Here is a 14,673-nt window from a genome sequence, read left to right as displayed (position 1 = left end):
CACCACTTCTAAACATTGTATCATTTTATTTTAATTGTTAAAATGTAAACCTGAAGGTCAGGTAAGTTCCAATAATGACAAAATCTTGCAGTTCATGCCGTGCATATGCAGGAGCTGTGCCTTGGCATCATGTCAAATATTCCTGTCATCTTGCATGTGGGGCTTCATTTTTTATTTGGGTAGCAATGATAGACCATAGTATTTGGATTATTTCCTGTTAAATCTTTAAAGGAAAGTGTTAACAAGAATTTAAGCTTCAAGTATATGTCACTATGAGGTTTGTAATGTCTTAACATGTCCTCAGTTACTATCCTGTTTTGGTGTAGTCACGACAGCGACTGGCTGGCTGGCTGACTGGGGGGATGCGTGTTAGGGTCGCCTCCTAGACGTTCTGAGTCTTCTGCTGCCCCTAAGGCACCACCTCACTCTCCTCTTTCATTGATTTCCTTGCCTTCCCTAACCTGCTACTTACTGTCGACTTAACAGAATTGTCTTACGTAGAAGGTTTGACATCAACTATTAATTTTTAAAATTAGTAACAGTTTAATAACATGACTTTTCTGAATTCTAACATTCTAAAATTTTAACTATTTGTAGCTGCTTCTACTTTTTGTGACTTTCTTTCCTTTTAGATTTATGGAAATTACATCTTGGAGTGTGACTGAGTACATCTGTTGCTAACCTGCGTCCCTGCCTCATGGCAGCTTTGAGGAAGCAGGACCAAGGGTCAGATGTTGAAAAGTAGCAGTGGGCCTCCCTTCCAAGGTGTTGCTGGGCTGGGGTGTGTTGTAGCTACTCTGATTTCTTCCAGTGCAGGGCACGCTTACGCTGCAGGGACCGAGGATTTACTCTGAGGGAAGCTCTGTGGCACTGATCTACTCATTTAAGTTATTAAAGTGTGTCCTAATGCAATTTTAGGTAGGTGTTTTTGAATCTTAGGGTTTTAAAGCTGAGCAACCTTAAGGCTGGTCCTGCTCTGGTTCTGTCTTTTCGCATATTTGGGCATTAAGAGAAAGAAGCTGTCACATACTGCAGAACCAGAGAGAATCTGAGTAATGCAGTGCTTTTATTTCGGCTGCCCCCGTAGGCAGCTACTTGGCTGTCCACTAAGGTCCACTCTTTAATAGATCAGCACGTGTGACTCTAGCAGGTGGTTAACCGCCTTGTCACTCATACTACTGAGGAAGGAGACAGAAGTAGTTGCGTAGGCTGGTGGAAAGCCGTCTGTGTATGGGTCAGGAGTAACGTGTGGGTCTGAACAGCTCATGGTGTGGTTGATGTTGTGTGCGGGGTCTTTTGTTTTTCTCCCTTTGCAGGTCACGTGATAGGCACGTGGCTTAGCGGTGTAGACTGACAGGCCCCGAGGGCATGCACATCAGGGCATTCTCTGGGTACTCTGAGACCCCAGGAGGAGTGGACCTGGGCTCCCCTGCTCTTCCTCAGTTGAAGGCAACCACTTGGGTTCTGGGAGGCGTGGAGACTGAAGACAGCAGTCCTTTCTCTCACATATTTCAAAATCACTACTGGTTTATTTATGTGAAACTGTGTCCTGCCTCACTTGCCGACTGCTGCGATTTTGCTGCTCTCTTTGGATGTGGGCTCAAGTCACCGAAGTGAGTACTTGGTCTCCAGGCAGCAGAAGTCGTGTGGGGTTTTGTCACTGAGCCATTTGGGGACTTTATCATTGTCTTGGCTGTTTGGCTAGGCCATTGGTGACTTAGGACTTGGTCATTCTAAGAAATAGCTCATCACTGGTAATAATAGTCTTCTGAAAGATGAAACTCGTCCCTCAGACCCATGCTCTGATCGGCAGCTCACACTGCAGTCCCACGGCGCTGTCCCCTTGGCCTGGCTGCAGCAGGTCTGGGACACAGTGAGACTGTGGGGCGTGTGGGTCTGCTGCCCTGGCCTTTCTCTCCCTTAGAGGAAGGGATTTCAAATCATGTCACTGATGGAATACTCAGGGTCATAGTGAACATCAGACTCAAAAATGTGGAAAAAATCAGGTGCAGTGAGAAAAAGTGACATGAGAGGGATGGTCTTTATTCAAAGGAACCATTTTAAAACCACATACACCATTCTTCTGGACATTTAGATCACGTGCCCGTCATTACACTGGCATATTATACCAGAGCAGGAGTTACTGTTGGCTGCTGGCATGGCTGGTCGGTAAAGTGGCCAGCTCGGAAGGCGCCCTTGTTGCACTTTAGGAGGTCTTTAAGGCCATTTTGATGAAAGTTTTCCCTTTGTTGACATCAATGTTTAGGTTCATCAATGCCAGAAGACGGATTCTTCAACCGATGTTGGATTCTAGTTGTTCAGAAACTCCAAAAACAAAGAAAAAAACTGCCCAGAACAGGCCAGTTCAGAGATTTTGGCCCGACTCCATTGCATCCGGAGCTGCCCCACCAGCACCAAGTGAGCTCACCATGTCGGAAGGTACGAGCGGCCGTGGGTTAGTGGCAGGATGGTGGGCGGGGTGGTGAGATGTGGGGTACAGTGACCCTTGTTCCCTGTGAATTTTAGGCCACAGGCAAGGTGTGCTCAGTTGTCTTTTTTTGCACCTAAAATGTGCGGAAGGCATTACCCTGACCGCTTCCTGGGGCACACTTGTCAGGAGCTGCAGACGCATGTTACAGAGCGCCAGCTCTGGAGACATGGGAATCCGCATGTGCACCACATATGTGAACCGTTGCCATGTCTCAGAGGCCCATGCTGGCCATACAGTCCACCCTGGTTTTTCTGTTTTTGTTTTTCTTTCCTCTCAGCCTTGGGTGCCAAGGGTGGGACTGTGGTGTTCCCACCCCCTGGCGTTTCTCCCTCCTCGGTCCCCACGGCCACAGGCTACCAGGGTAATGTGTTGAAGGGCATCCTTCTGTTTCCGTGGGTTTTCCGAGCTTCAGGTCACTCTGTGCACACACCTGGGAGGGTGTCACCGCCGCCTCCCTCCCTCATTCTCCTCACTGTGTTTGCTCAGCAGGCTGTGGTCATGGTCACGTGTGAGAACGTCTGGGGCCGTCACTGCTTCAAATGTATTTTCTGGTGGCTGCCTTTCCCTCCCTCCCACTGGTCCCTCAGGGACACGAGCTGCTCACAAGTTAAGAAGTCCTGAAAAGCTGCAGTTACTGGTGCTCTTTTCAGCATGTTGGACTGTTCTTTTTCTGGGTTTCATTCCTAGTAGCTTCTATTTTTATCCTTCAGCTTCATGAGTTTTTTCTTCTGAAATGTTTAATCTGCTGCTAATCCCACCCAGTGTGTTTTTCATGTTAGACATTGTAGTTTTCATCTCTAGAAGTTATATGTGAACTTTTTATATCCTTTTTGGGTTTCCTTAAGTTTTGAACACACAGAATACAGTCACAGAGGATGTGCTGCTATCCTTCTCTGCCAATTCTAACGTCTCTCGCTTTCGGGTTGGTTGGACCTCACTGTGGACTATTTTCCTGCCTGTTGGCTGGCCTGCTCAGCTTTGAGCAGGTGGACTCTGCCCGTCGGGGCTGCTGTTCCTGCAGTGCTGCGAGTCCTCTGTGCTCTGCCTGAGCAGCGAGGTTACCTGGGATGGCCCGATCCTCTCAGGCCTTGCTTCTGGGACTGGTTCTTGTTGGGAGGTTCCACAGCACTCAGCCCTGGGCTGATCATCCCCCATCATTGAGGCAGGGCCTTGGGTGATCCCCAGAGCCTTTTGGGGGTCTCCAGTCTGGCTGTGTGAGGGTCCATAGTCTCCCCCACCGTGCCCATGTCCTGCTCTGTGTGCTGACCCTGGCTGAGTGCCGCTGCTGTGCAACCCTGCGGTTGGGACCGCCCTCACAGTGGGCTGCAAATCATACCCATTTTGTTTCCACTTTAAACTCTCTTGAGTTGTGGTAGGTGCACTTAAAGTTTTGGCTTAATCATTTGAGTTTTGATATGATATATGGTCTTATATTCATATTTAAATAATTTATATTTTTTAGTTTTTGTTTTCTCTTTTAATCCAAGAATTAGTTAGAAAGGTATTGCTTTCTCTCTCCCTCCTTGCCCTCCCCTCCAAAAAGCAATGCCTATCTGCTGGGGAAGCAGTTCAAACAAGACCAGCAGTGGAAGTGGATTTTCCTCTATCCTGGCCTCTGATCCCCTCCAGGCCATTCGTGTAACAGTCCCTGTGTGTGTTCCCAGGGCATATACGCTGTGACACTCTTCAGATAGGAATGCGTGGATGAATCTCTTTAGTATTTTCCCCAAGTACTAATGTGTGGAATGCTGTCTCCTCTTGCTTTCCTCACTTGTTAATACACCTGGAGGTTTTCACAGATGAGCGCGGGAGAACCCCTGTATGGTCTGTAAGAGAACCGGGGCACCGCACTGCTCACGGGGGCTCACCGGTCTCCCTCTCGATTCTTATGCTGCAAGACAGGGAGTAGCATGTCTCCAGACTTTTCCCCCTTTCATGCTGGTCTTCCTTGCTCTGGCCTCCTTTTTTGTTTCCCCGTTTATATTCATCTCCTAGTGTTTCTCCCTGTTCTTTGGTCTGTTTTGCTGTCCTACTGCACTCACTTTCCACCCTGGGCATCTATGTTCTCTGTAGTCCTGACCTTCTGTCAACTGAGAGCTTATTAGCTACGCAAGGTCTGAGGCTGGCTCTGAACAGTTTCCTTCATCCCCACTGAGCATTGCAGAAACATATGCGGAGGTCAGAGAAGCAAACAGCATCCAGCTGAGTGATAAAATGTTTTCCTCTGTGAACACTAATTTTAATAGTGACAACTCACGTTCTGTTGCAGGAGCTGTTGTGACCATCACCACACCTGTGAGCATGAATGTGGACAGCCTGCAGTCTCTGTCCTCAGACGGGGCCACCCTCGCAGTGCAGCAGGTCATGATGGCGGAGCAGAGCGAGGATGAGTCTGTGGACAGCACGGGGGACGGTGGGGCTGCGCTCGCCCCCACCCACATCAGCGGGCTGGTCCTGGAGAACAGTGATTCCCTGCAGTAGGGGCTCGAGCTCGCCAGGACCCAGGGTCCAGCTGGCCTGACTTTGTACAGTTTGCACAGCAAACGTTTTACACAGTTTTATTTCTGTTTGTTTTATATGTAGATATAGAGGAGTGCACTTTTGTATTTCACAGTAAGCTTCAAGGGCGCCTTTGCGCAGCAGCCTCTTCCAAGTGTGTGTGTGTGTGTGTGTGTGTGTGTGCGCGTGTGTGTGTGTATGTGCACGTGCGTGTGGTTTTTAAGGAAATTCTTTAAAGGTTTAACGCTAAAAATATGATGAATGATAAACACCCCCATGAGCCCCTAATTTGATTAAGGAATAGTGCTGCCGTTTCTAAAAAATTGTGCGGTTTTAATTTAGTTCTGTGGTTCAGGCAGGTCTCAGTGGGCTGACTTATTGTGCAGCCCATGAAGATTTGGAAGAAGCTTCTGCACCTTAACCCCACCAGTGCGAGGTGGACAATGGCACATGGTGTGCCAAGCATGGCGTGGTGGTGGGTGTACGGCAATTACAGTGTGCTTCTCTCTCTCACATTTAGTGAGCCTGTTTTATGTGCTATACAGAAAAGAAACTCCTATTTTTACCTTGCTGGAATTATTGGATAAAAAGCTATTTTTATAAATTCGTTATGAATTGGATTATGACTATATTGGGGATAAAATTTCTAGAGGAGAAACAATACATGCTTACTATTTCAATTTGGAATATTCTGAATTGACCAAATTTAATGAACCTGCCCGAAGTTAGCTAGCATTCCATGGTTCTCTGCTATCCCAGGATAATAATTTACATTTACTACTATAAAAGTCACAACTATTTAATGAAATTTTGATATCTTCAAATTTTAGAATATGTAAAAGTGCTCAGATTGCGATTTACACTTGATGTAAACATATACCTAAAGGTATTTGCTAACTAGGACTTAGATAAGTAAGTGAAATGGTTGCCAGTAGTCAGTTAAAAGCTCTAACCGTACACATTTCAGTCTAACTTAAATTTGACTGCAGTTAAATGGTTACTATACCATGTTAGCTGTGTATTGTTTTAGAATATATCAGTCATATGTCATGCACAGAATGTTTATTATAAATTGATATAAAATGTCCTCTGTCCTCTAGCTCAGAGCCGCTGAGCGCTGAGCGTGGTTATGCAATGAGCAGGTGTTGACTGACAAAGGGGGCCTGCAGTGAGGCAGGAGGGCCGGCAGCTGCCTGCCTCTGGCTCGCGCACTTCCGCCTGGCCCCAGCCTCGGGGTTGTTCCTTACACTTTGCTGCTTTGGAAATCCCGGAGCCCTCCCCTCTGACTTGATCATATGAGATCTGGGATAATTTTAGGACTTCTGTTTCCTGGTGATAAGACAAACCAAAAGAGCAGACTGGGGTTTACTTTGGTTTTGATTTGTTTTCTTGGCAGTGGAGCTCTTCTTCAGAGAGAAAACAGGCCACCTATTCCATAGAAGCTTTATATGATCCTAATTAGGATGCCCAACGTTCAGCATGTTTCTAAAGGATAATTGTATGGTCAGGAAGACCATCTGTTCTTGAGATTCAGTGATAGTAGTTGGTTTTGGACGAAGGTTACATTGAGGGATATTTTGAGCTCATACAGATTTTTTTCTGGAACTGACTTTTCCCCAAAAAATGTAGTACTTAAAGTCAATCATAGGAAAGTACTTCCTAGATAAGTTACAATAGTCAAGAAATACAGAGAAATTCTTTAAAGTGTTTCAGGAGTTTTAAAAGTAAAACTTGACTATCAGTTCTTTTGGGGAGAGAGTAATATTTTTATGCAGCTACTGCATTCCTTATTTATAAACAGTTTTTAATATTTTAAGTCAAGTCCACACAATTCTAAAAGATTACTTTATTCAGTTCTGACTGTTGGACTTGTTAAACCCGGACCTGTGGAAAGCAGCCAGCCTCTTCCTTCTCTCCTGCCTGTGCCCCTGTCCCTTTCAGCCATCTGCTCTTTAGGCCAGTGGAAACATTCGGAGTGTGGACTTGCATCCGGGTCACCGTCTCCTCCCCCACGGAAAGTCATGTTCACTAGCACAGGAGATTTGCAGTTGAGGGCAGCACAGGCCATGTCAGTGGGTGCCCCCATCCATGCCAGCCTGAGATTCAGCCTCCGTGCCTGTGTCAGGGGTACACTCCCTCCAGCTGAAGACAGTTTTCTAAGCCCTAGATTCTTACTACCTTCAGTGGTCTAGGATAAAATCCAGAGAGGGGCTCTTATGACATAACCTGAGGCTCCTTCAGCCTCTTCCCGTAAATAACGAAGGTGCTTTTAAACACCCTGACAAGGCGAGCTGAGCTCGCTCATCTCACGCTGCCCAGCATGTCTGCTGTCGGTTTATGCCCTATAAACACCTGTTTCCCAGCCCTGGGACCTTCAAGAGAATCTGTGAACACATGGCCCATGGAGCTTTCCTTTTCAGTGAGCAGATTCAGTCCTGACTTTGCTCTTGTTAAACTCTTTCCTTATGAAGGATGCTTTGAATGTGTTCAGAGACCCAAATTAAGCATGTTGTTTTCCCTACTACTCAGCTGTTGAGCAGATAGCTGGACTGGCTTTGCCCTGCCCCAGACAAGCTCCAGCTGATAGACTAGCTCCACCTTCAGTTTTTTGATCCCAGATAGTGAAATAGGTCTTCATCCAGTATGTAAAGTGGGTGGTGGCACCCCTTGCTCGCAGACCACAGAGCAATGTTGCCAACACCCACCTTATACCTAAGAGCTCCAGGAGTCGTTTCTGTGTGACCTCTCAGGAGGTCTGACTTTTACCTATGTGAAAAGGCTTTGGAGCACTTTTTTCTGAAGATAAATTCAAACATAACCTGAAAGGTGTGAAAGGCCCGCCTCTGGCAGTTAGTGACAGAAATCACTCAGCAATCTTCCTCTGTTTAGTTATGGTTTGCCTATGAACTGACAATCTTTAAAATGTGAATACTGTAATAATATGTTTTCTTGGATTGTTGTCTTTAAAAGGGATCTTTGTGAAGCAATTGATTTATCAAAGCAAGAACATTAAAAATAGAAACATACTTTATGGATCTTTTATTTTCTAGAGCTCATGTCACCACAAACTGCTTTTTAAATAAAACATCCAGATTGTTGACAGGTTTGGCTGGTGACACTTGGGGTCATAGTGACACCTGTGCATTTTAAAAATCAGCATTGCAGTGCATTGGGACACTCGGGTGTACTTCATTCTCAAGAACGTAAGTTAACTATGCCAGTTAGTTTTCCAGGAAAAAACTGGAAACTTTTTGTTTGTTTCTTATTTTCTAGTTTATCATAAATCTATTATTTTGATAGTAATGAGAAGAAAATGATTCATTAGTGAAGTATTGCCTTTCATAGTCCGTGCTGTAGAGTTATATGCGAAGGCAGTGCCTGAACATACTGAAGAGGTGAGGTGCATTAAACAGTTTCTCAGAGTTTTTTACTTTGTGATCAAGTGTGTTTTAACTTCCCCAAACTACTTATGTTTTGAAGCTGAAGTTAGTCAGCAGACATCAATATTTTTAAAGAGTGCATCTAAAATTGTGAAACTTGCTGGAGATTAGGAATGACAGCAATAAAGTATAATGTTTCAGGTCAGAGGTGAGAGGGTAGACACTTGTGAAGCAATTTATTTATCAAAGCAAAAACTTTAAAAGTAGAAACATGATTTATGGATCTTTTATTTTCTGAAGCTCATGTCACCACAAGCTGCTTTTTAACTAAAACATGAAAATTAACCAGACTTGGTCAGCCCTTGACTACTTTAGGCTTCAAAGGCTTCCTTTGTAAAAGGAAGAAGTTGGTTTATAAGGTTTGTTCCAGCTCAAAAATAATATTTATGACTAATAAAATAAATATCCATCTACCTAGGGACAAGTAAATAAGTAATCTAGCAAATCCTGAAAATAAGAAATATGTTTGGATTAATGGCGTTTTGCATTTTTTTGTGTTACCAGATGTCCTAAGTAATGTATCCTATGTCGAGCCCATGTGCTGTGCTATATACACTCTAAGAAGTTATTAGCATAAATTATTTTTGCCCTTTTACAATTAGATCCTCTTTATTTTTGCTAAGACCTAAGATCTCCATACCATTTTTAAACTAAAATTTGCAAACTCAAGAGCTATGGTGTCTAAGCACACAGAACAAGGAAACAAATGCTGGTCTAGGAGGTGGGCTTACAGTCCCAGGGCTAGCTCTCTGAAAACTGCTGATCACACTAAGCCCCACCCTCCAGCCCAGGGCCAGCCTCTCAGAGAGGGGTGCAGAACCGACTCATCTCAGCAAGTCTTCTCCAGCTGTACCCTTGCTAGCCTTCAAAAGGCTAGTTAGTGCTGCTTAACTGAATAATTCAGTAAGAATTTTACCTACAAATAGTATTTTGAAGGCATTGTCTTGCACGGATGTCTCCATTTAAAAAAAATACCATTATTTAAATGAATCCAAGACTTAAGCCTTCAAAAGCCAGTAGTGGCTTTAAACAGGAGTTCTTTTATCCCAGCATGTTTGAAAAGGAGCATTTTAATGATGTTAATGGTAAGCTGTAGGTGCTTAGACATTTTTAGAAAATAGCTTGTAGAAAAAAATGAGGTATATATTTAAGTGTTTTGCTTTGTTAACTCCGTTTTCTCCAATATTAACAAAATGATCCAAGTCAAATGTAAGGTGTGAGACCCTTTACGGTGAACCAGAGCTCGGTCATAGAGGGCCAGCCAGTGGGGCTGGGAAGTGCTCGGGTGGCGGGGCCGGAGGAGCCGGTGAGGAGTGTCTGTCAGAGGAGGAGGAGCTGAGTGTGTGCGGACCACCAGACTGGCCCCCAGGAGGTGATTGTTGGCTTTGATAGGCACATGTCAGAGAGGCACGGAAAAGGCACGAGTAGACGTCAGGGATGCTGGGGGTGGGGGCCAACAACACTGAAGGCAGAAGAAGATAATGTGGGAGCTTGTTTTTGTTACCTTATGGTGAAGAAGACCTTGTATGACCCCAGGGACATAAATGATAGGACAAAACATTGGTGCATTTGGCAAAATCCAAAGGAGGGACTTCAGTTCAGTGAAGAACACCATGGACTATTAACAGCTGACAATCTGAGAAAAGTATTGTCTTCTCTTTCTTTCAACATCTACAGCTGACAAGGAGATAATACTTAGGATTAGAGGAATTCCTGAATTCCTCTAATCAACAAGAAAAAGATGGGAAATCAAGAAAAAAATGACAGAGGACATTAATAGGCAGGCAGTTCATTGGAAAGAAAACCCAAGTTACAAGCCCAAGAAGTACTACAGTGATGGAGGCTAAGGCTGGCACTGAGCTTAGCAGAAATGGGAAGCTGGGTGCCACCAGTGGCTGTGTGGGAATGGGAAGCTGGTGCTGTGGACAGCCACAGTGAGTCTTTGTAATAGTACTTCAGGGAGTGGAGTCCACACTCCAGCCCTACAGTCTCATCCAGGGAATTCTGATCACTACAGGGAATTTCACATAGCATTGTTTGAGGTATCAGAGCTGCAGGAGCACCCTGGGTGTCCATGCCAGGGAATGGAGGAGTGCGTGTGGCCGCGTGCTGCTCAGGAGACCATGCAGCAGCTGGATGCTGCCAGCTAGATGACAGGGCAGGTGGGCATTCTTGGATCTAGTTCTGATGTCTGCTTTATCTCTTAACAGTGGGTTGTTTTTTCTTTGTTGTGTGTCTCATAAGTTGTGATTGAGCTGGATAATTTTTTGTAGAACAGTACAGAACAGGATAGATAGTCCTGATGCCCAGAAATGGGGACACCCCTCTGGCAGGCTTTGGTGTGGGGCTGAGTCAGTCTGTTGAGCCAATGTGCTGGCTTTAGGTTTGTCATGGCTTTAATTACTGTCAGATGCCTCCAGCCAGAGGGTTTTCCTTCTCGTTTTCCTCGGTGTTTCTGCCCCAACTCCATCTTACAACAAGCTCTGCACACCTGGGCTGCACAGGGGTCTGTTTGCTCTTGCATAAGACCCAGTGAGGCTTGAGGTGGAGGCTGGCTGTTCAGCTGGTCCAGCCTCAGTTGTAGTTCTCAGTGATCCTGCCCTCTGCTGCTAAGCTGCCTTACATCTGGGTACAGTCTTGGGCAGGAGTGTGCCTGGGGTCATGGCAGGGTCCTGGGTGTGAAAGGTTTTCTGTGCCTCCCCCAGAAGTAGTCTGGGGGTTGGGTTTGTTACTTCCTTGGTGGATTAAGCCTTTTGCTTCACATGAGGCATGGGTTGGGGGCAGTGGGTAGGAATGTCTGCGCACCCCCCGGGCATCTCTCCAGTCCCTGGCCTGCTCCCTACACTCGTGTGAGTGAACCCTGGTTCCCAGGAGGTTGAACCCATCATGTCTAGCCTGTCTTCTTCTCCCGTGCTCTGCCGGAGGGGGACCAGGCCATGTCCTCTCTGCCCCAGAGGGGCTTGTCCCTCTTGAGAATCCAGTCACCTGGTGGCCTTACCACCCTAGCTCTCTGAGCCCAAGAAGAGTTAAGATTTTGCAGATCATACACTTTTTCTCATCAGGGTGCATATAGTGTTCTTGTGACTTTCTGCACCTGAAAAAGATGTGGGGCCACAAAATGATTATCTTAAGGTAGGTTTTGGTTGAGGAGGAAAGAAGCACCAGATCTCTGCCTCCTCACACTCAGGTGAGTGAGAAGTGCACAGGCACTGGCTCTCAAGGACGCATCTGTGTGTCTGAAGGCCCAGTCCCAGGGTGGGCTCCTGGGAGGGAGGTCAAGCCAGGCAAAAGTTAAGTGGTGTGTCCAAATCGGGGCGGAACACATCACAGGCTCTCTGCACCAGAAGTCCAAAAGCTGAACAAAAAATAGGGTTTGGAAATAACTCTTATCCAGAATTTGAGGAGTTGCTTCATTGCCTCCATCATGCCATTGTGCTTCTAAAGCCCTTCCGTTCCTGGCGCTGGGCAGAATGTTCGCCCTCTGAGCGCTGGGGTCTTGTGGCAGCTCTGTTTTCCACAGTGGCCACAGCAGTGTCTCCAGTCTCATGTGCTCCTCTCGGGCTTGTCCACTGAGCAGTCCCCTTCTTTTGCAACTGGGGGAAGTTTTGCTACTGCGTTGCCATCAGAATAAGAGCAGGATGCAGTGGCTGCAGGGCGGGGTGGCATAATTTAAGGCCAAAGGTGGACAGCTTCCACTGGCCCTTCCTCTCGGGATGCTGACCGTTGGGTCCCAGCGAACAAGAGCGAGCAGGCTTCCAGACGCTTCCAGCTGCCCCAGTGATGTGCAGAGGAGCAAAGACAAGTTGCCCCTGAGCCTGAGTGCGCTCAAAATGCGGAGCAAGTAAGTGTTGGTTGTCGTTGCCTTACACCACTGCGGGGGGTGATGTGCAAACAGCCAGGGCGACCAGAGCAGGTCTCCGCAACCGTGCTCTGCGATGCTCTGGCGTGCCTTCCTGTGGGCCTATTTTCTTCCATCGTGCCAGGCACTGGCCTCTTTGGGATCCACCTGTGGACCCATGAGAAGACACCCAGCCAGCCCCCTTGATGTTGGTGCTGATTCTGCAGTCACCAACCATGTCCCCCTTTTGATGTTAGGCCCAAGAAGAAGCATTTGAAGGGGGCGCAGAAGGGCATGGGGCACACATAGGCCCATCTTGCCAGAGACACATGCTTGGTATAGCTTGAAAAGCTTGCGTGGCCCTGCAGGACCATCTTGAGCTGGGCAGCTGAAGGCAGCTCTGTGTTCTAACTCTAATTCCTGAGTTACAGCTCAGCCCAGTTCATCGAGAACCCACCATGGACCAAGTGCCCTGCTGGGGCTGCAGCAAGACCCCACCTGCACCCAAGGTGCTCCCAGTCTGAAGGCTGGTTCCCACACAGGCCAGCCTGGCGCTGCTGTGATAGGGCGTCCACCCAGCACCAGGGACGAAGAACCCGATTATTTTGAACTAAACCACAGAAGCCAGATAGAGTTAATGAGAAGACAACATAAAAATACAGTGATAGGCTACTTCTGTTTTTAACATGCTTAAGAAACGAATCAGTTGCAAACCAGGAGTCCTTAAAATGAAGTCTTTAGGGCCTGATTTAAATGATGGACCCATTTGTAATTAGCAGCATCTGCATCCTTAGCATGACTGTGTGGCTATGTCTTTGAAGCAGTCCATCTTTAGTAGGTTACACATGTTCTCACTGGACATTTGCCCAGCAAACTTTTTTAATAGCACAAACATGAGCAACACCACTCTACCCAGCCTAGAGCGCTGGCTTCATCCCCAGGAGGGCTCCCGTGTGGCCCTGGCTGCTGTTCCTTTCCTGGTGGAGGCCCAGTGTCATTTGGCCAGGGAATGCACATGCCACCTGGCTTCAGTCAACCAAGGCCCATCTCCAGGCTGTGGGGAGGCAGTACCTGCCCACACCATGTGCTGTGGCTGTTGGGGAGATAGCAAGGAGGCCCAGCTCATGGGCAGGAGGAAGGGGTGGATGCTAAGCCTCTCAGCGGTGCCCACCACCCTGGGTTTCCTCCTGTCTCAGGCTTGGGCAAGATCCCAGCAGGACGTGAGCAGAAGTGTGTCTGGGTCCAAGTAAAACTCCAAGGCCCCTAGTGGCGGGGCCTCTTAAGGAGTCCAGCATGGTGCCACTCGCCGTATGACATGCCAGTAAGTCAAGAGACAAGTTGTCAGGGCCAGAAAAGTGACTTTATTTGGAAAGTCAGCAGACCAAGATGATGTTAGAGTCATCCTAAAGTCCCTAAATTTCACTCAGGGTTAATTTCAAGCTCCTTTTTTGCTGGGGAAGTGGGACAGGTTAGGGGGTGACTGACGGCTGCAGACATTTGGGCAGCAGTGAGGGTCCCAGGAGAGCTGAGAAACTCCATGTCCTTGGTTAGTTGATTCTAGCCTGACCTAGGTGTCTGGTCACAATGCTCCTAGAACTCGTTGGCAGGGCAATCATTATTTTCTTTTTTCTTTTTCTTTTTTTTTATTGAAGGGTAGTTGACACAGTATTACATTAGTTTCAGGTGTACAACACAGTGATTCAACATTTATATACATGATAATTCTAGCTACCAGCTATCACCATACAAAGTTGTTACAATATTTTGACTATATTCCTTATGCTACACATTACATCCCAGTTACTTATTTATTTTACAATTGGAAGTCTGTACTTTTTTTTGTTTGTTTTTTGAGAGAGCATCTCTCATATTTATTGATCAAATGGTTGTTAACAACAATAAAACTCTGTATAGGGGGGGGTCAATGCTCAATGCACAATCATTAATCCACCCCAAGCCTAATTTTCGTCAGTCTCCAATCTTCTGAAGCATAACAAACAAGTTCTTACATGGAGAACAAATTCTTACATAGTGAATAAGTTACATGGTGAACAGTACAAGGGCAGTCATCACAGAAACTTTCGGTTTTGATCATGCATTATGAACTATAAACAATCAGTTCAAATATGAATATTCGTTTGATTTTTATACTTGATTTATATGTGGGTACCCCATTTCTCTCTTTATTATTATTATTTTTAATAAAACACTGAAGTGGTAGGTAGATGGAAGATAATAGAAAACATAGTTTAATGTTGTAAGAGAGCAAATGTAGATGAGCAGGTGTGTGCCTGTAGACTAAGTGTTAATCCAAGCTAGACAAGGGCAATAAAACATCCACGGATGCAGAAGATTTCTGTCAAAACAGGGGGGGTGAGGTTCTAAGCCTCACCTCTGTTGATCCC

General features: G+C 46.2%; 1 protein-coding gene across 11 annotated transcripts in view; it reads left to right on the top strand.

The window, feature by feature from the left end:
* Positions 1-8,016, top strand: part of PKNOX1 (PBX/knotted 1 homeobox 1) — a 66,991-nt gene extending 58,975 nt beyond the window's left edge. For all 11 annotated transcript variants that reach the window (XM_037014751.2, XM_037014753.2, XM_037014752.2 and 8 more), the window contains 2 exons: positions 2,267-2,439; positions 4,761-8,016. In XM_037014751.2, the coding sequence (XP_036870646.1) occupies positions 2,267-2,439; positions 4,761-4,972 (385 nt within the window). In that variant the 3' untranslated portion in view covers positions 4,973-8,016. The remainder of the gene's footprint in view (positions 1-2,266; positions 2,440-4,760) is intronic.
* The last annotated feature ends 6,657 nt before the right edge of the window (positions 8,017-14,673 follow it).

Source organism: Manis javanica, chromosome 3 (genome assembly GCF_040802235.1).
Source record: "Manis javanica isolate MJ-LG chromosome 3, MJ_LKY, whole genome shotgun sequence".
NCBI classification, from domain to species: Eukaryota; Metazoa; Chordata; class Mammalia; order Pholidota; family Manidae; genus Manis; species Manis javanica.
This window is presented reverse-complemented; position numbering and strand designations above follow the sequence as displayed.